Genomic DNA, 20,301 nt, shown 5'->3' with positions numbered 1-20,301 from the left:
CGCGGCCCACTGCTGCTGGCCTGGACCCGATGCGGGGCGAAGGCTTCGGGATTGCTTGCAAGTATTCGCAGCGCAGGGATGAGGAGAGCTGAGCGCCGGACATTTTCGACTGGTCGAACGTGGGCGCGAGCCGTGACGGGCGCGGAGAGGGTTGGCGCTTCTGGTTGTAGGTCGATGGCCCGACAGGGTCCATTATTGCCTCAGGCACGGGCCAGAAGCGAGTAATGGCCCGAGCTGTCATCTGTACCGCGAGCTCGCATCTCATCCCCAGCCCGCCCACGCGTCAACACCTCCGCATCCGCCTGCGAGCATCGTTCCGCCAGAACAGCCACGATCGCGAACCCCAGCTGCCCACCATGGTCGGCAAGAGATCCGGCCGCGCCCTGCGGGACGAAGGTACGCCTTTCCAGCGCCCGGCCCGCGAGAGCTGCCATCTGCCGCCTCGCTCGTCGCGGCCACCATTGGTTCCGCGTGCTGACTTCTACGGCAGGCCTGGAGAGGACGGATAACAATCTGGACCTCACCACCTGGCCCCAGGTTAGCATGATTAACCAGAAGAATTACTACACGTCCGTATTCCCCCGTTTCCTTTCCTCTCCAACTGCTCTCCGGCCTCCTCCACCTCAACGCATGTTTTTCTCGTACAATGTCGCGGCAATGTCTGGAATTGGCATCCAATCTGGAAGTGGGAGGAAAGGGTGAATCCCCAGAGCGGGCACGACCGCCGCGCAAATCATTACAGCCCATCAGCGAAAGCGCTCCGAGACTGCATCGGCATCCAGCAGCAACCATTTATCGCCCACCATATCTCGAGACTCCCCCGTGTCATGGACATCTCACCATACCGCCGCGCCAAGCAGTCATGTCCGGATTTACGACCCCAGACACGAGCCAGCAGATGGCAGTCGCGACAATTGAGGACCCCGAGCTGTACACTGCGATCCTGGAGGATGTTAAGTCAAAGGACAACCATGACTGTGTTCTTCCTAGAGCCAGGAGCAGCTGGGTTGCTGCACTCTTGCGGGAAACAAAAGTGCCGGTACTTGCCCTCAGCGTCCAGGCCGACTTGTGTTACGAATGCCGCCGGCTCCCCACACGGTGTATCCTTCTTGAGGCAGACATAATCCTGCCTGTGTGCTTGATGGTTCCGATTCCAAAATTTGGGGGAGATGGTCAACAATTCCTTTGCCACTCCAGATACATTGGACAAGCTCATGCAAGCGATCCCCATAAAGATGCTGCCTCGCTGCTAGCCGAACACGGAGACCTCGCTCTGGCAAACCGAAACCTGATAGACAATTATATGCCTCCAAAAGCAATCCCGCGAGGTACACGTGGAAATTGAGGCAACCTTCATCCCAAATCGAAGAACCGAACATTACCACGACCCCGACTGCGCATTTATTCAAACACGGATGGCACTCGACAGTACCATTTCGTAGCTTCAGACCTGCTCGATTAAAGGCGCGGAAGATATCATGTCTTACGAGGCCCAAAACATCATCAGAACCACTCCACTCAGTCAATCGTACATTTGACCGGTCTATTTCTCTGGCTAGCACTTTCACGCATGGCTCCGGTTGTATGGACGCTCAGTCTGTGAATACCGAAACGAGTCTTCGTGCTGTTACGTCTCTACCTCTGGCCAGGGTTCGCGATTGATCTGATTGGCAAGCACAAGCGGAGTCTGAGTGTCCGCTTGCAATCCGATTGATTGGTCGCTTGCCAATACGCTTGCGCTTGCTGCGAACCCTGCCTCTGGCCGTGCAAGGTTTCCAGGGCTTGAATACCCACGGGTTCCACAAGGGTAGCAACTGCCTAAGGGAATGGCTGTCTTTTCCTTTGCTGCCAGTGTTATTCAATTCATCAGCTGTTCACTTTGAGCCGTTCTCTTCATTTCTTGCGTGGGTAGTCTACTGACCTTTCTTGGTTTCTAGTGAGTATTTGAAGCGGGACGACCAGTTCCTTGCCTACCGAACCCAACAAGAAGAGGCCACGAACCGCATGGTCCAACAAGCACGCGACAAGGACAGGGCTTTGGCGCAAGGCGTCGATGTCAATGAAGAAGAAGAGAATGGGGCCACCACAGCGACTCAAGAAGCATTTGGGTCAAAAATCGTCGTTATCCATGCCGGAAGCCAGAACTTGAGGATAGGCCTTGCGAGCGATGCTCTACCAAAAACGGTTCCCATGGTTCTTGCGCGGAAATGGCCTGAGAACGAAGCGGAAGAAGACGGCGGAGAGCCTCTACCAAAGCGCCTCAAGATCGACGGCGAGGTCCCAGAAGATCCAGACATGTGGTTCGGGGAAGAGTTTTCTTCGCAATACAATTCAATGTCCAACGATCTGAAGCAGCGTATGCGAGCCAACAAGAGAAGGGTACTACCGAACTCAAAGGAACTTGTGGTCAACTACAACAAGAGGACCCCACCGGAGGTCATCAGTGAACACAACGATCCACATCGCGTCGAGTGGACAGAAATAGGCTCTGAAGCACCTGACTACATCATGGGTCAAGCTGCACTGCGTATCCCGGAAAATTCCGTACCCCGCTACAAGCTCTTCTGGCCAATCCGCCACGGCTGGTTCAACGAACAGGACTACAAGACGAAGCAAAACCTCTACTCGGACATCTCGTTGATCATCGAGCACGCGATCGTCTCTGAGCTTGGGCTGAGACATAAGAAAGATTGGCCTCAGTACGGGTGCGTCTGCATCATTCCGGATCTCTTTGAGCGCAACTATGTCACTCAGATGCTTGACATTCTTCTGAGGGGCCTTGGCTTTGGACGAGTGTGCTTTCAGCAGGAGAGTCTTTCCGCGACATTCGGCGCTGGATATTCGAGTTCATGCATCGTCGACGTAGGAGCGCAGAAGACGTCCATTTGCTGTGTGGAAGAGGGCATGTGCATCGAGGACTCCCGGGTCAATGTCAAGTATGGCGGTACAGATGTGACAGAGTCCTTCATGCGTATGATGCTGCATGACTACTTCCCGTATTCGGACATCAACCTGAAGCGGCGGTACGACTGGCTGTTGGCCGAGGAACTGAAGCAGAAGTTCTGTACGATGAATGAAGCCGACATCAGCGTGCAGCTGTACGACTTTCACTTGAGAGCTTTTGAGGAGGATACCCGGAAGTATTTCTTCAAATGCTATGACGAGACCATGCTATCACCAATGGTATGCATATCGCTATTCATCTGCTGTAGGCGGGACGCTAACTGGTTTAGGGATATTTCCACCCTACAATATTCGACCACTCAGAAAAACTCAAGGCCCGGCGGAAACTTATCGACCGCTCGTACGACCTATACGATGGGTCACCAAACGATCCACAATCTGCCGCACAAAGCAGCATCATAGAAAGCGCTGCACCACCGCAACCTGCCATGGCCAACAATGCTGTCCCAGAAGCCAAGCCTCTGCCGACAATGGTTGCGCAGACTCCTAGCAAGACTAATCCTGTCGGCTTGGCGGGGCGGCTTAACGAGCAAGAAGGAACACCTCATTCGTCAGTCGCAGGCTCTCCAGGACCCGATGGAGCAAACACGCCACAGCCTCCTCAGGACACAGCTGCTGGTGGCGCGGCTCCGGGTGAGGGAGGTAGCTTTGGAGCGACCAGCAGCATCTTCTTCGATCCAACGCTCGAGAAGATCAAGCAGGCCGAAGAGCGCGACAAGATCCTTCCAATGGCAGGACTCGACACAGCAATCATGACGTCAATTCAACATGGAGCACGCGGAGATGACCGCAAGGCCCGCGACTTCTACGGCGGCATTATGGTTATCGGCGGGGGCAGCAAGGTCACCGGTTTCATGCCCTTCCTGGAGGATCGACTCCGGTCACTGCTGCCGGGCCTCGGTAAGGATATCCTCATTGGCGCGCCGCCCAGAGATTTGGATCCTCAGGTGCTGGTCTGGAAGGGAGGCAGCGTGTTCGGTAAGCTGAGCAGCAGCGGGAACGACAGCTGGATCTCGCAGAAGGAGTATGACATGCTCGGCAGCCGTCTGTTGATGCAAAAGTGCATGTTCCTATGGTAGACGAACTCACGGGACCATGACGATGGGGAGATTAATGCTACTGAGATGCCAAGGGCTTGGCCGTGAACAATGAATGAATGCATCTTTTGTTGCTGCGTCGTGCCCCAATTGACGGCCGGAGGTGTCGCTCACCGCCCGCGGAAGCAGTGCGCACGGACCTGAGTCGCAATGCAACAACGCGCCTCACCTTGTCGGCTTCTTCAGCACCTCCATTCCCCTCCAACCCATCCGTCCTCCTCTCCAACCGTACACCATGTCGGGCGGTCGCGTCTACCACCAGGACTACATCGCGAGGATACGATACTCGAATGTGCTCCCTCCGCCGCCCAATCCCCCGAAGCTCCTTGAGATACCGAACACTGGCCTAGCTAGCGGCCAGTACACCTCCGCCGGTTTCGCCTCTCGCCTGGCCAGAGAACAACCGCTCAATGTCGAAGCCGATGCAGAGCTCGGAATGCCCATAGACCTTGTCGGTCTGCCTGGCGTCTTCGAGGGCGATGACAGCGGTTAGTCGCGCATCTACCGAGCTTGGAGCCACTCCGCTAACACCAGCGCAGTTCTTCTTGCATCCGACGAGCCCGTGTCACTCCATCCCCATGACAGGGCCCTCCTCAGGCCTCTGTCCACCCTGGGCAAGCCCTCATCGCTCGCCGGCGGCGTCAGCTTCCTGCGGCGAACCGAGTACATGACGGCGGCGGGCGGCGGCGGGCACAGCGGACTGCGGGATCCGGGCAAGCGCCTGGCGCCGAAGCGCAAGAAGCAGACGGACGCGGAGAAGAACGAGCCGATCAACATCCTGCGCTCGATCCTGAAGGGCTTCGACATTGCGTACCCGCAGGACGCGTACAAGGGGCCGGACACGGTGCAGAACCTGCGCGGCGAGGAGATCACGGCCGAGGAGCGGCGCGCGTGGGACCACCCCAGGCACCCGGCCAAGCCGAACCTCAAGCTCGTCGACTCGTACCCCGTCCTGCCCGACCTCGAGGCCGTCACCGAGACGGGCGGCTACATCGTCGCCAAGTTCCAAACCAACCCGATCGCGAACCAGGGCCCGGCGTACGACGAGCGCGTCGACGCCGGCCTCCTGCGCGTGCTGGAGCCGACGGCGGAGCAAGAGGAGGCGTACCGCGTGAGGCTGGCAGAGCACGAGGCGGCCATGGCGGCCGAGGGCAACAACGACGGCGGCGCGTCCCGGACGGCGGCAGCAGCGGCAGCCAAGGGCCCGTCGCCGCCGCAGCCGCACTACGACTACGAATTCTTCCTGCCGGCGTCGCACGAGGCGGTGCGGGGGCTGAAGCGCAAGTTCAGCACGACGGACCCGGAGCGCGAGGACGAGGCACTGTACGACGCGGAGAAGACGGAGGCGACGGGCCGGCGCTGCTTCCGCTTCGACCGCATCCGCTGCTACGAGACGTACCAGCAGACGGGCAACCCGCACGACCCCTACGACGAGACGGTCGCGCTGGCGCTGCACGACGGGGATTCCCCGGCGGGCGAGGAAGGCCGGCTGCAGAAGGGCGCGTACTACTACCCCATCGTCCAGCGGACCTTCATCCGGCCGAAGCGCAAGGCGCAGCGGACGCCGGGCATGCAGCAGGACGACGAGCAGGAGAATCGCGTCGATGTGCTGGAGATTGAGGTGCGCGAGCCGGACGAGAGGGAGGTGGCGGATCGGCAGGGCTTCAGGGAGAAGTTGGAGGGTGAGGGCGAGCTGGCGGAGGCGTGATGGAGTGAGCGAGTGAGTGAGTGGGACAATGGTGGGGTTCTGCTTTGCTGGGGCGGGAAAAAAAAGGTCAAAAGATAGAGTCTGTGGGTGGTGGTGGTGGTGCATGGTGGTGCATGGTGGTGCGTTATCGGCGCATATGCCGGTCATATATTTGGTTTGGAAGGGGTGGGTGGGTTTTAATTGATGGTACTTCTTGCATGTGGGACCTGCCTGCTCCTGAGGCTCCAACGGAACGTGTTCGCGAAGAGGTACGCATGCTGCAGATGATCCTTGTTCGCCGGTTGACTGTGTTCTCGAAGAGATACGCAAGCTGCAGACGATTTTTTATCTGCCGGTTGACTGTATTCTCGAAGAGATACGCAAGCTGCAGACGATCGTTGTCCGCCGGTTAACCGTTCTCGAAGAGATACACAAGCTATAGGCGATCCTTGTTCGCCAGTTGACCGTGTTCTCGAAAAGATACGCAAGCTGCAGATGATCCTTGTCCGCCATTGATTGGATGTGATCGATGAAGTAAGCAGACACGAGGCTGCAGTCGACCCCATGTTCTTGCAACACCTGGAATCCTCGACCTGACATGAGAGTATGGCCGAGGGGTAAGTACTTTGAACGCTTCCAGCCCATGCGTTGATGAAGCTGACCCGTTTCTTGTCCCGCAGATTGGGCGTGAGTCGTGTACAATGGCCACTCCCGCTTTATCCATGCCTAGCTCGCAAGCCAGCCTTGCCGCTCGCCTCCAAAAGGATTCCGCCCATGCGAAGAGTCTATGGGATCGCGCCTTCGATGAACTTGACGCACACGATCGACAACGGCTGGCGGCGGTTCAGCCCGACCGTTTGACCGTACTTGAAGACGTTCTGGACTCGGTGGAACAGAAGAAACAGACATGTCTGGAGAAGAGATGGGCCATACGAAAGCCGAACGGCGACCGCGTCATCCTGCGAGATCTTTGCGAGAAAGTCGTGTGCTGGATCGACAAGTTCAAGGCCGTGGGAGATGCTGCGACGCAGTATGATCCTGGACACGCGGCCTTGCCGTGGGCTGCGGTCAGGTTTGTCCTGCAGGTGAGCTTGTTTTTGGGGGTTAAATGATGCTGTTTCTCCTGACATTTCAAGGTCGCCGTCAACGATCATCACATGTTCAGCGCCATGCTGGAGGGTGTGGAGCACACGTCGTACCAGATCACTCGCTGCGCAATCATAGAGATGCTGTATCTCGGACCTCCGTCATCTCGACTTGATCTTCTCGCCAGTTCAACCCATTGCCACCTCCAGAGCTCGATAGTGAGGCTGTATTCCTCGATCTTGCAATACCTCGCTCGAGCTGGCGAATATTACAGCAAGAGCACAGCCAGTGAGTTATCATCCACGAGACGTACTGAATTACAATGGTTCTCATGAGTTTCAATTTGGTAGAGCGAATTTTGGAAAGCGCAACTACGGTCCAGGATGCTGCTGTCAAAAGCTCCCAGGATTCCATTCGTGGTTACGAAGAGCAGGTACTACGGTGTCTTCAGCTTTGCGAACAGGCTTGTAAGTTCTCCTTTCAAACTAACAGGTAAATTGTGCTAAATCTTCATAGCGATCAACGAAGTCCTTGTTCAAGAGAAAGGTATACTTGAAGCCAGCCAAGCCACCGAGATCCTGCTTTACTAATACTTCAAGGAAGGCACACATACAAAACTTGATCAGTTGCTTCAAGCCTTGGAGGAACCCATCATTCGCACGGCTTATCAAGTATCTGAGCTGCATGATCGCATGAAAAGTGAGTCGTCAATGCTCATATCATCTCCTCCGCTAAAGAAAGATAGAGGATGAGCGACGTGAGCTCTTGAGATGGTTGTCGACAATACCATACACACAGCATCACCGCGCTCTCAAAGAGAACCGCTTACCATCGTCGGGATCTTGGCTTCTACACGAAACGACCTTCATTGAATAGAGGAAGTCAAGCATCCCTTCGGTTCTCTGGCTACATGGAATACGTAAGTGCTCCTGAATGGAAACTCATAGACGATGAGAGGAATGAAGCCGTTGAATACTAAAACTACAATAGCCGGCTCGGGCAAAACTTTCCTCGCGTAAGTCGTGTATTTTTGAGCAACTGGACGTTCGCTTATCAATTCCAGTTCACTGGTTGTGGATACCATGCGTTGTGACGACGCCGCAAACCCGCTTTCCATTCCTTGTGCATTCTTTTACTGCAACAGAAACCCAGCAGAACCAGAACGATCCTGCCCGGTGGAGATCATGCGGTGCATTCTGAAGTAGCTTTGCTCACGAACGGCAAACAACCCTATTCGCGGTTCGGTTGGAGAGGCGTTTCTTCAAAGCAAAGAACAAGCCGACGACCTTGGACTCGAGATGGAGAAGCTCTCGCTGCGCGACTGCACCGCTGAGATTCTTAAGCTATGCTCGAAGGATCCGGTTGTCATTATCATCGATGCTCTGGATGAGTGCGATCCTAGCCGCCGCCACGAGCTCCTGGAGTCTGTCGAGAAGATCATACGGGAATCCGTCAACCTGGTCAAAGTTTTCATCACCAGCAGGGATGATGATGATATTATGCGAGAGTTGGAACGATATTGCAACATCTGCATCCACGGGACCAGCAACGCCGAGGATATCGAAAATTTTGTTCAAGTTGAACTAGGAAGATTACTTGAAACCAGGAGGCTTCTTGGAGGAAACATCTCAGAACAACTCAGATATCGCATTGTCGAACGCCTTGTCGACGGCGCCCAAGGAATGTGAGTTTTGGCTTTTGTTGGCAAATTGGGAAATGTGGACTGATAACTCCTTAGGTTCCGCTGGGTCAGTTTGCAGCTGCAAAACATCTCAGATCATCGCCGTTTCAAACTTCCCGAGGATGTCGACTCGGAGCTCGGCCAACTACCGCAAACGTTGACAGAATCATATGAGCTCATCTATCAGCAGATTGTCAACTTGGGCCCATCGAGCAAACAGTTGGCGGGAAAGGTTATATCCTGGCTTCTATGCTCCATGTGTCACCTGGAAGCGGCAAGTTTCGTGGCCGCACTCGGTTTCAAAACAGACGCAAATTCGGTTTCCGTGAAAGTCATTCCCAAGGTCTGTTGTAACCTGGTCATCTTCGATCATACCTTGGGTACATTCCGCTTTGCCCACCAGTCTGTCCGAGAGTTTTTAGAAAGTCGTCCTGAGTACAGCAAAATCTGGACGGAAAAAGTCGCTTCATTGGCCTGCATCGAGACTTGGACCATGGACGAGACATCAAGACAAAGTCTACCCGAGGAATGGATACGATACAGTGCAACATACATGCCGCTGCATCTTCAGTCTCTCCAAAAGGCGGGACTCTCTCAAGATGGTGAGCTGAATGATGCTATCTGCCGATTCCTTGACCCCGACGGCGGGCCGAGTCCCAGCTACAGAGCCTGGACTACCTGTGCAAATCGCTCTGCTACTCTGGTATCGGATAATGATGGGGTATGGGGGTATAGCGATCATTCCTGGTACCGTTTCGGAACAAACCCTCTCCCTGGGTTGCTTCCTTTCCGACTTCCAAGAAGCAACCCGGTCTGCTTGCTTACCGTCTATGGTATCCTGTCTATTCTGGAACACATTCTACGCTCTGGAAAGGCGCATCTCGACGACCAGCAGAAGCAATTCTGTCTCGAAACGGCAATCGCGAACTCATATGCGCCCATCGTGGAATTCTTTCTTTCCTCTGGTTTCGAACTCACGACCCAAGTCATACTCAATGGTTTAAGGCTCTCTCGTGGAAGAGGATTTCCGACAAAGAGAATGTTTGATGCAATCTTCTCCAAGTTGGACACAAGCGCTGCAGAACGTCTCCTGGGAGAAAGTGGATTTACCTCGATCCCGTTCTGTACGGACCTGGCAAAGGAGATCATTGCCCGAAATCCCGACGCACAGGTTGGAGGAAGGCACCTTTCCAACGCTCTCCCATGTCAAGATTTTCTCAAAGTCATCCTTGCGAAGAACCCGCAGATCAAAGTCACCCCCAAAATCCTCGCAGCTGCAGCGTCATCTCCAAGCACGGTAAAACCCTTACTCGACTATGCTCCCGGAATCAAAGTAACACCTTCTGTACTCCAATCTGCTCTGCAGACATCAGAGACGGTGGATCTGTTATTGAACCACGACCCGAGCACGGAGATAATGCCTTCCCATGTCCACACCGCATTGAGTACATCGAAGACGCTGGCTTTGCTTTTGAATCACGATTCAAATATTCGAATCACATCTTCGCATATCGAGGCAGCTGCCAGAACACCGGCTGCTCTGGAGCTTCTTTTGAGCCACGGTCCAGAAGTCCGAATCGAGCCTTCGCATGTCATTGCTGCTGCAAAAAACCCCGCGGCGGTCAAATTGCTACTCCGGCATGAAGCTAAGTTTCAGGACTCTCGGTTTGATCTTGCCGCTGTTGCCTACCAGAGTACTATGCCGTTGTTGCATGTGCAGCGGCACGTTTGGCTCAGCTTCGGTATCGATGATGTGTTTTGGCGTCTTTGGCCACTTGAAAGAATGTTACCAACCACGAATGAAACTCTGGAAAAACGAATGGAACCTTTCGTATGCGAAAATCCCTCAGTGGTGACTAGTGCCACACTCGGGAGCCTCAGTCCACTTTTGTCATCCACCAATTTCGTGCGCGATGCACTGCATCATCACGGCAACTTGCCCTTGATGGCTACCGAGGTGTCCAGAAGGTTCGGAGATGCACTTTCGGTGACGGATAAGCCAAAGTTATGGGCAAAAATGTGGCGCTCTTCCGCGACACAAGATGGCTTGCTTCTCGGGTCAAAAGGGCTACCTATTGGTTCCATCGAAGTAGTGGGGCTCGGTCAAGAGGCTGGTCAGCGTTCAGAGTCTTCCCCGCATGGAACACTGACAATCAGAGCACCTACGGTGTGCCGGATATGCGAAAAAGGCTCCTCCGAGTTTATTGGTGGCGACAATCTCAATGAGGCAACCCCGACCGTCACTTTGGACATCACTGTAAAGTCCATGGGTCTCAACCAGCCCGATCTGGCCGCCGCGAGAAGCGTGGCAGTAAGTGGGTTAGTGCGCCGTCTGCGCTTCAGCGAGAGCTCCGTTGAAAGATTGAGAGTGCTGTTGACTGATGAGGGCACGCCGATCGGCGGGCTGTATCCTGATCATAATTGGAAGCTCCCATTGTCTAACCGGGTCTACTGCTTGTGCGTGAGAGCGGAGCCGCTTTGGGCTTATGAAGATGCTCCATTTGAGATACATGGCAAGAGTTTCACTACCGAAGATGAATTTGTAGGGGAGGATGCCATGGTCATGGGCTTTGCATTGGTGAAGAACGAAAATGATCGGGGTTTCTATCGGCGGGTTGGACTGATTCGATGGGTGAAGAAGGATGTTTTCAACAAGTGTGAACTACAGATGATCCGATTATTATAGTCTTTGCCTTGTTTTCAGACACGGAAAAGGCAGCTCTTCTTCTAAAGACATTTGTTCCTATGATTGCGTCAATGGGCCTCTCCGAATGTTCGATATTCCGTAGTAACGGCACCAGATGTTGTGGGTTTCAGCGTATGCCAATTCTGGGTTCGCTCGTCATACCATTGACGTGAAGGGCCAGGCAGCAACGCGCACAATCATAGTGCAAAGCCTTTTCTCCACTTTCTAATCTTACAAATACACCGTTCACGACATTCGCCCCGTGCTTTTGATTAGAAGGGCGTTCTGTTTGCCAATGCTTGGCTGTCGTTTCCGGCTCTTCTTGGCTCTATCATCTTGAGCGTATCAGACATGTGAATGTACATTACGGCACTTGAATTGGAGATATGGCTGCTACATTGGGTCTTGATGCTGTGCACTAATGCTGATGCCACCCCAGTAAGCGCGATGCGGGGTACAAATCGCCACCTCCAGTGCACTCCGCCAGGTTCCGCATCGCATCCCATCGCCTATCGGCTATCGGCAATAGGCAATACGCCAGCTGGAGCAAGGTTCCCACAGCTTGCATCATTATTAATCAAGGCAGAAGAGACGTCGTATAATATCCTTGGCCTGGACAGTCCCGACAACATGTCGCGGTTGCCTACCCTCGGGATATATAAACCGACCCAATTCGTCTCACGACCAAGCTCTCGTCTCCGCACTGCCACACGTTTCTGAAAGCGGACCACACCTACGATCAATTGGTTCTGTAAGACCATCTTCCCACCTTCTCCATCTCCCATACTGCAAAGCATACCAAATCCCTCTTGCCCCATCTCATTCCCAAACACCTCATAACGCCCCCATATCCAAACCCCCCTCCAACCATGGCCGCCCTCCCCACCCTCACCTCGCACACCTTCACCCACGACGATGACACAAAAAAGACCTTCTACTGGTCCGCCGGCCCGGCGTCCGGCCCCCTCCTCATCTTCATCCACGGCTGGCCAGCCAACGGCTCGACATGGACGCCGCAACTCCTCGCCCTCGCCGCCCTGGGCTTCCGCACCATCGCTCCCGACACGCGGGGGTACGGGCGGTCCAGCGTGCCCGCCGCCTCCGGGGACGACGAAAACAAACGCGCCTACGCCCTCAGCGAGCACGTCGGCGACATGCTCGCGCTGCTGGCGCACCTGCGACGGCCGCGCGCCGTGTGGCTCGGGCACGACTGGGGCGCGGGGCTGGTGTGGGCGCTGGCGGCGGCGCACCCGGAAGCCTGCGCGGGGGCGGCGGGCATGGCGGTGCCGTACGGGGTCCTCGAAGGGGGTGGGTTGGAAAAGCTGGTGCGTTTGTCGGACCGCGACGTCTACCCGGAGGACGCCGGCTACCCGCTCGCGCAGTGGGACTACCAGGCCTTCCACGCCGAGGAGCCCGCGCGCAGCGCCGCCCTGCTCCGAGCCGACGTGCCCAACACGCTGCGGTGGATCTACCGGCCCGGCAGCCCGGCCGCGTTCGGGAAGCCGGCCTTCACGGCGCGCATGCGCGAGGCGGGCGGGTGGTTTGGCGGCCGCGAGAGCGCGCCCGAGACGGCGGTGGGGGAGACACTGTTTGCGCGGTACGACGGTGCCATGTTCGATGGGCTGGTCGCCGAGTTTGAGAGGAACGGGTTCGAGGGCCCGAATGCGTACTATCTCAATCACGACGTCAACCGGGAGTACTTGAAGGACGCGCCGAACGGTGGACACCTGCACTTCCCCGTCCTGTTCATCGAGGCCAAGTGGGACAATATCTGCGACACGGCCGTGTCCAGGCTGGCTGAGCCCATGCGGGAGTCCTGCTCCAACTTGACCGAGGTCAGCATCGACGCGGGCCATTGGGTTGCGCTGGAGAAACCGGAGGAGACCAACGCGGCCATCGTGAGGTGGATTGCGACGAAGCTGCCTCATTACTTCCCGGGATACTGGAAGACGCCGTTTGTTTCCAGTGTCCTCTGACGGGCCTACTAAGCGATTGGGATTGAATTTCGTGGCTTTCATGACAGAGGCAGACAATATTTCGGATTTTGTGAGGATCAGTACAGGTACAACTTCGAATCAAATATCTACTTCATATATTCCGAGGTAGTGTTGGCCATATTCACTGCCGGGTCTGATAGCGGAAGAATGGCCTAGCCAGGATTCATCCTCGTAGCCGTGCACCGCACAGTTAGCATGATCACTTACTCGTTCTGTATGGTATTGCAGACTTACCGCATGCGGGCTTGTGAAAAAGCCTTGCTCATCTTAGCATCTCAGCAGTGACAACCGCTGTGAAGTTCCCGCCTGGCACGACGTGGACGTGTGAGCTGTTCGCCAGGCGCGTGAGGGGCCGGAGCCGCCTCACGCCCGCGTGTGACATCGCGGAGAGGTTGTGAGAGATGAGATGTGGTCGGAAGGAAGGATGCTGAAAAGTGCCGTAATGCTCGTGGGTTTCGACTGGTTTTCCTTCCAGGGATGTCGGGTCGGAGGATGGTGATGTGTGATGATGTCGGGTGAGGTGGCGGCAATGATGGCGAAAATGGTGAAGAATGCAGATGAGGAACTCTGTAAGTAGTTATCCCGTTCTTGAACACCCAGGGAAAGGTGAGCTCAAGACACTTACAAGACCTGGCCCTGCGGGCCTGATCGCGGCGTGCAAAGACCGCCTCGGCCCAGTTGCGGTCATAAATCACCGCCCAACGCTGCTCAAACGCCTCGAGGCCGGCGTTGAAGAGCTTGATGAAGCCCTCATTGCTCCGCGGCCACGTCGGAAGCGTTCCCGACGTGCGTCTCGCGACGTGGTCGGCGAGGACGTTTCCCTCAACCTTGGCATGTCCGGGAATCCACGCCAGCTCCACCTGGACGCCGATGCGGCGCATGCGGTTGGTGAGGTCCACGACCTCAGCCATCTCGTCGCGGAAGTGACCGGCCCACCTCCCCCAGTACCTGCTCCCCTTCCTGTAGTCGCGGATCCACTCCACGATGCGAAGGTTGTCGCTGTAGATGGCGACAGTGGTGATGTGGGCCCCGGTGGGCGAGCTCACGATCTGGAGCGCCTTGCGCAGCGCGAGGACGACGGCGCTCAGCTCGCCGAAACGGATGGTGACGGTGCCCTCGTGGCTGAGAGTGTCCTCGACCCACTCCCAGTCATCGTCGGTGAGCTGGTTGCGGTAGACCACCGCCGACGAGCAGTCGGTGCCCTCGGGGCCGCCGCCCGGCTGCTCGCTCCTGTCGTTGGTCTGATGCATGGCCGCATCCGTCCAGAAGGTGAGGCGGTACCCGCGGTCGTCGCGGGTGTACTCCCCCTCGGCCCAAGAGAGCACACCCTCCAAACTCGCTCCAGAATCGGGGTGCTCACCCCTAGTCCAGCACTTGCCATGGAACTTCTTGTTGTTGTGTGGCTCGAGCGGGGAGCCAGCACGAGGAGGCTTGGCGGAAAGGGTGGGAGCGGGAGCGGGAGCGGGAGCGGACATGGTGGCGGTGGCGGTGGTGGTGATGGTGATGGTGATGGTGATGGTAGTGGTGGTGGCTTCGAACTTGGTGGAGCGCAGGAAAGCAGGAATGACGGAAGTTCGGAAGCCAAGGAGAAAAGAAGAAGAGAGGAAGGATGCGCAATAAACACCAGATTTTATACCGGCGATGCGACCGGCACCCGCTCCTACCTTTGTTCCGGGTATGAGCTGCTTGTGGAAGGCGCGATTGGGGCGCGACTTCCTTCCTCGGCCTATGTCTCCCCTTGACTGACCGCTGTCCGAACTGGGATAAGCCGGAGGAAGCATATTACCTCAAACTGAGCTTATTATCAGTTCGTACGACTATTAGACGACTCTGCTATCAAGTTAAGATGCCATGGAAGACGGCCAGGTCGATACATAGGCCGAACGTTTGTTTGAATCCCACATAAACATGTGGCTCTGAGTAACGTTCAAAGCTTGAATATGGTATTCTCGAGCCCGTGTCTCGTCCGTGATGCGTTATAGGCTGTGTCCTACTTTTGGCTTCGAAAGATTTGAAGGTGTTGCGGGGAGTGGTAACGACATGGGACAGCAATCGATCCAAATGGCTCCCAAGTAGAAAAGGGCATACGCAAAAGTTCGACACAACGCAATGATTGGAGTGTCACGCATACAACAAGAAGACAATGTTTATGGCAGCTAAGGTTGTGGAAGACACTAACATTGGAAACGATTCGTTGGCAGGCGTAGAGCATCTGGTTGATGCCACATTGCGGTCGGAATAAGCTTCCCCCAGGACCAATCGGAACCTTATTCTTAGATCCGTAGGGCTATCCCTTCAGTGGGGCCATCAACCATGTGGGAGTGAATGATAATGAATTCTTTAATGAGAGCTTGTGGTTGCTGACTGAGAGGTTGCGCCGATGGACGTAGCCCTGCAACGTCAAGGGTGAGATCTTCGCGATTTTCGCTGAAGGGTGCCGGTAGATCTGGGCATTTTGCGGAGAGATGATGATGGACCTGGCGCATGCAAAGCAGGGACGAAAGACTTGTCCGGTCCGACCCACTTCGCTCCACTGCGTGATGAAAATGATGTCATCAAAACACTATGAAGTCATTTTCGAAGTCGTGCACACCGTGTCAATCCACAGGACACATGCGTAGGGTTTGCCAACTGAGCACGGGAAGGGCGTCTGACAGGTGGGCCAGGGCAGGGCGCCGAAAGCGCGGGCGTGGGTCGTGTGTGGTTGGCAGGACAGATCTTGCTGTAAAATGCCGTCGGACTCGACTCATGGGCTCGTTGAAGGTTGCAGTCGGTCGGCCGAAGCGTTGTGATATTGAGATACTGATGAGAGCCACAGCGTCATCCGGGTCCAAAAAAGGAACGCAAAATGTGGTGGCACTAATTGACTTGTATCGCGAACAATCCCGGAGACAATTGAGGTGTTGACATCAAGCATCGTCTGCTACCTCGTCGAACGCGCGGTAACATTGACTTGCGATATCGCTTGTTGCACACGGTGCAGGCTGGGTTGAGTAATCGGATACGGCGACTCTTGCTGCAATCTGACGTGATAACGTCGAAAGCATGCAGGAGTCGCATCTAAGGTCAAGCAAAGACACCAAACTGAATGATGCATCCTAAGTGTGCAAGCTGTCAGGGCCGGCTGCTGCCATGTCGACTCGGAACGAAACAATGGAAACCACAATGGCTTCGACGTCAGAAAGAGATTCGAAAAGGCTTCCGCACAGAGACGCTCGGATAAGCCATGCAATGAAATCCCATCATCATGCTCACTGCTTCCCGGAAAGAGACAGCTGAAAGACAACGTACCCAAGCGTGCCGGGACGCATTGGAGGAGCTGGTGATGGCTGCGGCTGTTGCCGGGACGAGGCATTCAATTCCGCGGGACAAAAACAAAGGAGAAGGGCATGCTTCGGGCGCGAATGGGAACGCGGTGCGTCGCCGCAGGCGACCAGCCCGCTTTGAGCTGGGGGAAAAGAGGCGCAACCGATCGGCGGCAGGCGGGCAGGCGGCTTACTTATACATTCCGCGCGCGCAGCGAGAGGCGCGGCACGTGAGTCGTGCTGCAGTGCTGCCCGAGAAGCAGTCGATATCACGGCGGCCGGGGGTGCTGCCGCGTCCTGCTGCGGGCGTGTCGGCGCGCGCTGTTTCAGCTACGAGTCGCTGGCGAGGGTGAGGGCGAGTCTGCTGCACGCGTAATGGGCCGCCAGCGTCGACCGTGTCAGCTGGAGGCTCCTTCTCCGCAGCCGATGATCCGCGCGTGCGCACCCGGGCCCTCCAGCACTGGACTGCGTGGACTGGCCGGGCGGGACGGTACATTGGCGTGGCTTGCGCGGGAGGGCTGCATCATGCCACTGCTGGAGCATCGTCGCGGAGACGCTCGCGCAGCAGGCCGCTTGGCGGGCGGCCGGCAGGGCAGGGCTGGGGAAAGGGTGTGCGGGCGGCGGCCGACAGCCGTTTCTGGCGGAGCTGCGCGCGGGCGTGGACGCGGTGCCTTGTCGTGCTGCTGTCCGGCTGCTCGTTGCCCGCGCGGTCTGGGAGTGGGCGCGGCCCCGCTGCAGCCCGTGGGACAAAAGGCGCGCAAGGCAGGGAGGCGGGCGGGCAGCATGAGCATGGCGCGCTCACGGGCATCTAGGCACGGCACTGGGCAGGAGGAAAGCGGGCTGCGTCGTGCCGATTCGACTTGAGGAGCCCCTCTCTTCTCAGGCGTGCCCGGCGCCGCGCTGTGTTGTGGTGGAGCACGTGACCTGGCTTAGGCTGTGATTACGCCGCGCGCTGTCCTCACCAAAACCGCTGGGCCGCCCGCGCTCCCTCCCATACTGCGCAGCAGCTCTCACCCTCTCTCTACAGCGCCCACACAATCCGTCGAGACACGTCCCCCCACGAGTAAGTATCGCTTGCGCAGTGCAGCCTCGCACCCGCCGCCCACCGCAACCACAACGCACCCTTTTTTACGCGTTTTTCTCGCACTTCTGCGCGACACTGCTCTCGTCCTGCCCATTTTTGCCCTTCATTCGTGCCTGCTTCGAGTCTTGAGCCGTCATCTCGCCATCACCGCTGCCAGCCAGCACCCCATACTAACGAGCTACACAGGCGCCCTCCATCTCCACACCCTCACCCGCACAGCTCCAATTCGTCTTGTAAGTGCATCCTGCTCCTCTTGCGACGCGTCTGCTTGCCTCTGCACGCCTTGGTGTTCTGCGCTGTTTCTGCGACCGCGCCCGCAATGCGCCCGCGCAGCCCGCAGCCCACCTCACCCACAACAACAGCTCCATTCTCCACCACTCCCTCCCTGCACCGTCGCTGCAGCTCTGCAGCCGGTCGCATACCCTTGCACCCGTCACCTGACGCGTTTGCACGCCGAAATCTGCACCGACGCTGCTGCGCGACTATTTCAAGCCCGCCGCACCCGTCCCCCGTCCATCAACCGCCCACCTCTGCACATCGCGCTGACCACGCCGCCTCGCAGCTTGACGACCACCGCGACCATGCCCAAGGAGAAGACCACGTCCCGCAAGACCAAGGCCAGCAAGGCTGACGGCAAGAAGAAGAAGGGTGCGTCTGCCCGCATCCGTTCCTCACCCGTGCAACGAGCGTTGTAGCTGACCCCGTCCAGACCCCAACGCGCCCAAGCGTGGTCTCTCTGCCTACATGTTCTTCGCCAACGACATGCGCGACAAGGTTCGCGAGGAGAACCCCGGCATCAAGTTCGGTACGTTGTCGTGTTCCCCAGCCCCCGGTGCGTCTGCTCACAAGCCACGCAGGTGAGGTCGGCAAGATCCTGGGCGAGAAGTGGAAGGCCCTTTCCGACAAGCAGCGCGCTCCCTATGAGGCCAAGGCCGCCAACGACAAGAAGCGCTACGAGGATGAGAAGGCTGCTTATGCTGCTGTACGTACCCCGCTCCGTGATGTCTCTGCCGCGATGCTGACCAGAACAGGGCGCCGATGAGGAGGATGAGGCGTCGGAGTAAATCTCTTGCACCATCTCTCTGATGTTCCGTCTACTCCTGCATGAGTCGACCTCTTTCCGCGGTCCTTTTCGCTGTTTTGCTCTGTGGCGTCATCAGGGCGAGGCAGGGTCGTGCGGTTTCTCATAATCGGGTCACCCGCGTGTTGCATCACAATTACTGGTATTCCTTGCTTACGGGGCGCGTCTTGGGAAGTTCTGGTCTGCCATTTCTCTCGGGACGGGCGGTCGATTTTCACTGGGATAACGATGCTGGGGGAAACTGAACATGCAAAAGCATGAGGGTCACTTCTGGCCAAGCGGACTCATTCTCACGGATGAAGGTGCTATGGGAGCAGCTTTTTGCTAGGCGATTAACGCCAATAGCTGCAGTCAGGTCAGCGACGACTACAAACGATGATCCTCTCACCGGTTTCTTCCCTCGAGTTCAATGTATACTAGAAGCTCTACCTGCTATGGAACGAGATAATTTCCTATTACGGCGCTTGGCTTTCGTCATCGTGTGCCTAGCTCCCGGGGTCCTCGCAGCCCCCGCCCTCGCGCGATCAGCGGCTACGGCAATCGTCCATTCATCCCTCGCCCTTTGGATCTGCACAGCGCCTTTCGGAGCGACGGTGCCTGGAGATCATCTGCTGTCTCTCCAAGGGTAGCCATGATGGTGCCGCATGTGGCCTTGGGCATCCACCCTCACACATGTTCCTCTTGTTGATTGCAGCAGCAAAGGGCATCCGCTTGCATCATCATTAGACTTTCCTCCCCGCTTGTTCGGGCCCCAAGTGGTCTACTGCCGCTGCGTAGAGCGAGCCGTCCGTCCGTCCGTCCTGCGCGCCATCTCTCGACCGGCCCATCATTATTTGTGAAGGGGCGGGGGCCATCAGCACAAGCTACCGGTCGTCTGCATCCGCTACTGTTACACCCCATCTTCCCCCGTCCGGCTATCTTCCCGCTCGCCGCCGCTGGGACCTCGCTTACTCCGCCGACTTCCGGGAAGGGTTTGATTGGCCCTTTGGGCGCGCGCGCCGTTGGTGTACTTAAGAGCTGCTGGCGTCCTTTATCATCCGTACAGTGACTGCTGTTTCGGCCAAGTCATCAGTCTTCGACGGTGGGGGCTTTGAGCGGCACTACTGTCAAGCATACGGATCACAACGCTTCGATATTGCCTCTGTTTCGTCACGCATCCCTTCACGTGTCGTATTGCACTGTGGTAGCTGACAGGCCAGGAACCGCTATCGGCTATCTCCACTTCCAACCGTCTTTGCTCGTCTATCGACATCGAAGCCTGTAGGCTCCACTTGCGAGATCGATCTTCCACCCAAGGGTCCTCGGGCCTATGTATGGTGCGGAGGGTGGGTGGGATGATATTCTCATCCCGCTCTCCACCACCTTCCCTCTTGGGAGCGGGAAAATCCCTGGAAAGGGGTTTTGTAGGGCTATGCCCCGGGAGTTGATACTCCTGAGACGGTCGCCTTGACTTTTTTTTTGGGGGTGGGGAGCCGTCTTCCATTCCCCATTTCACACGCCGTCGTGGTGTTTTCCAACGCGACTGCAGCCACACGACGTCGACGCGCGACCGCACTCTCTTGTTCTTCCCACCACGACAAGAAGGCTGCTCACGAACTGTCGAATGCTCGAAGCGAGTGTCGGTTCAAACTCA

General features: G+C 56.7%; 6 protein-coding genes across 6 annotated transcripts; 5 read left to right on the top strand and 1 right to left on the bottom strand.

Annotated features, from left to right (window-relative positions):
• Nucleotides 1–356: 356 nt before the first annotated feature.
• Nucleotides 357–4,043, top strand: ARP8 (Actin-like protein arp8; the record flags this gene model as incomplete). The annotated part of the gene is made up of 4 exons (XM_066771618.1): nucleotides 357–396; nucleotides 491–569; nucleotides 1,938–3,183; nucleotides 3,234–4,043. 4 exons carry the CDS (start codon nucleotides 357–359, stop codon nucleotides 4,041–4,043), a joined length of 2,175 nt encoding a protein of 724 aa, XP_066636897.1.
• A 253-nt stretch (nucleotides 4,044–4,296) lies between these two features.
• SLS55_000102 (uncharacterized protein) lies at nucleotides 4,297–5,769 on the top strand (the record flags this gene model as incomplete). Its single annotated transcript, XM_066771617.1, has 2 exons — nucleotides 4,297–4,549; nucleotides 4,601–5,769. The coding sequence occupies 2 exons, from the start codon at nucleotides 4,297–4,299 to the stop codon at nucleotides 5,767–5,769; spliced, it is 1,422 nt and encodes a 473-aa protein (XP_066636896.1).
• Nucleotides 5,770–6,449: 680 nt separating this feature from the next.
• Nucleotides 6,450–11,201, top strand: SLS55_000101 (uncharacterized protein; the record flags this gene model as incomplete). The annotated part of the gene is made up of 8 exons (XM_066771616.1): nucleotides 6,450–6,833; nucleotides 6,885–7,122; nucleotides 7,185–7,301; nucleotides 7,351–7,380; nucleotides 7,711–7,753; nucleotides 8,102–8,518; nucleotides 8,573–8,895; nucleotides 10,705–11,201. The coding sequence occupies 8 exons, from the start codon at nucleotides 6,450–6,452 to the stop codon at nucleotides 11,199–11,201; spliced, it is 2,049 nt and encodes a 682-aa protein (XP_066636895.1).
• A 447-nt stretch (nucleotides 11,202–11,648) lies between these two features.
• SLS55_000100 (uncharacterized protein) lies at nucleotides 11,649–13,177 on the top strand (the record flags this gene model as incomplete). The annotated part of the gene is made up of 2 exons (XM_066771615.1): nucleotides 11,649–11,655; nucleotides 11,958–13,177. 2 exons carry the CDS (start codon nucleotides 11,649–11,651, stop codon nucleotides 13,175–13,177), a joined length of 1,227 nt encoding a protein of 408 aa, XP_066636894.1.
• A 283-nt stretch (nucleotides 13,178–13,460) lies between these two features.
• SLS55_000099 (uncharacterized protein) lies at nucleotides 13,461–14,673 on the bottom strand (the record flags this gene model as incomplete). Its single annotated transcript, XM_066771614.1, has 2 exons — nucleotides 13,461–13,489; nucleotides 13,824–14,673. 2 exons carry the CDS (start codon nucleotides 14,671–14,673, stop codon nucleotides 13,461–13,463), a joined length of 879 nt encoding a protein of 292 aa, XP_066636893.1.
• Nucleotides 14,674–18,168: 3,495 nt separating this feature from the next.
• On the top strand, nucleotides 18,169–18,651 carry NHP6 (Non-histone chromosomal protein 6; the record flags this gene model as incomplete). Its single annotated transcript, XM_066771613.1, has 4 exons — nucleotides 18,169–18,235; nucleotides 18,297–18,392; nucleotides 18,445–18,569; nucleotides 18,619–18,651. 4 exons carry the CDS (start codon nucleotides 18,169–18,171, stop codon nucleotides 18,649–18,651), a joined length of 321 nt encoding a protein of 106 aa, XP_066636892.1.
• Nucleotides 18,652–20,301: the final 1,650 nt, after the last annotated feature.

The sequence above is a fragment of the Diplodia seriata genome, assembly GCF_021436955.1.
Source record: "Diplodia seriata strain FDS-637 chromosome Unknown scaffold_1, whole genome shotgun sequence".
Lineage (NCBI taxonomy): Eukaryota > Fungi > Ascomycota > Dothideomycetes > Botryosphaeriales > Botryosphaeriaceae > Diplodia > Diplodia seriata.
This window is presented reverse-complemented; position numbering and strand designations above follow the sequence as displayed.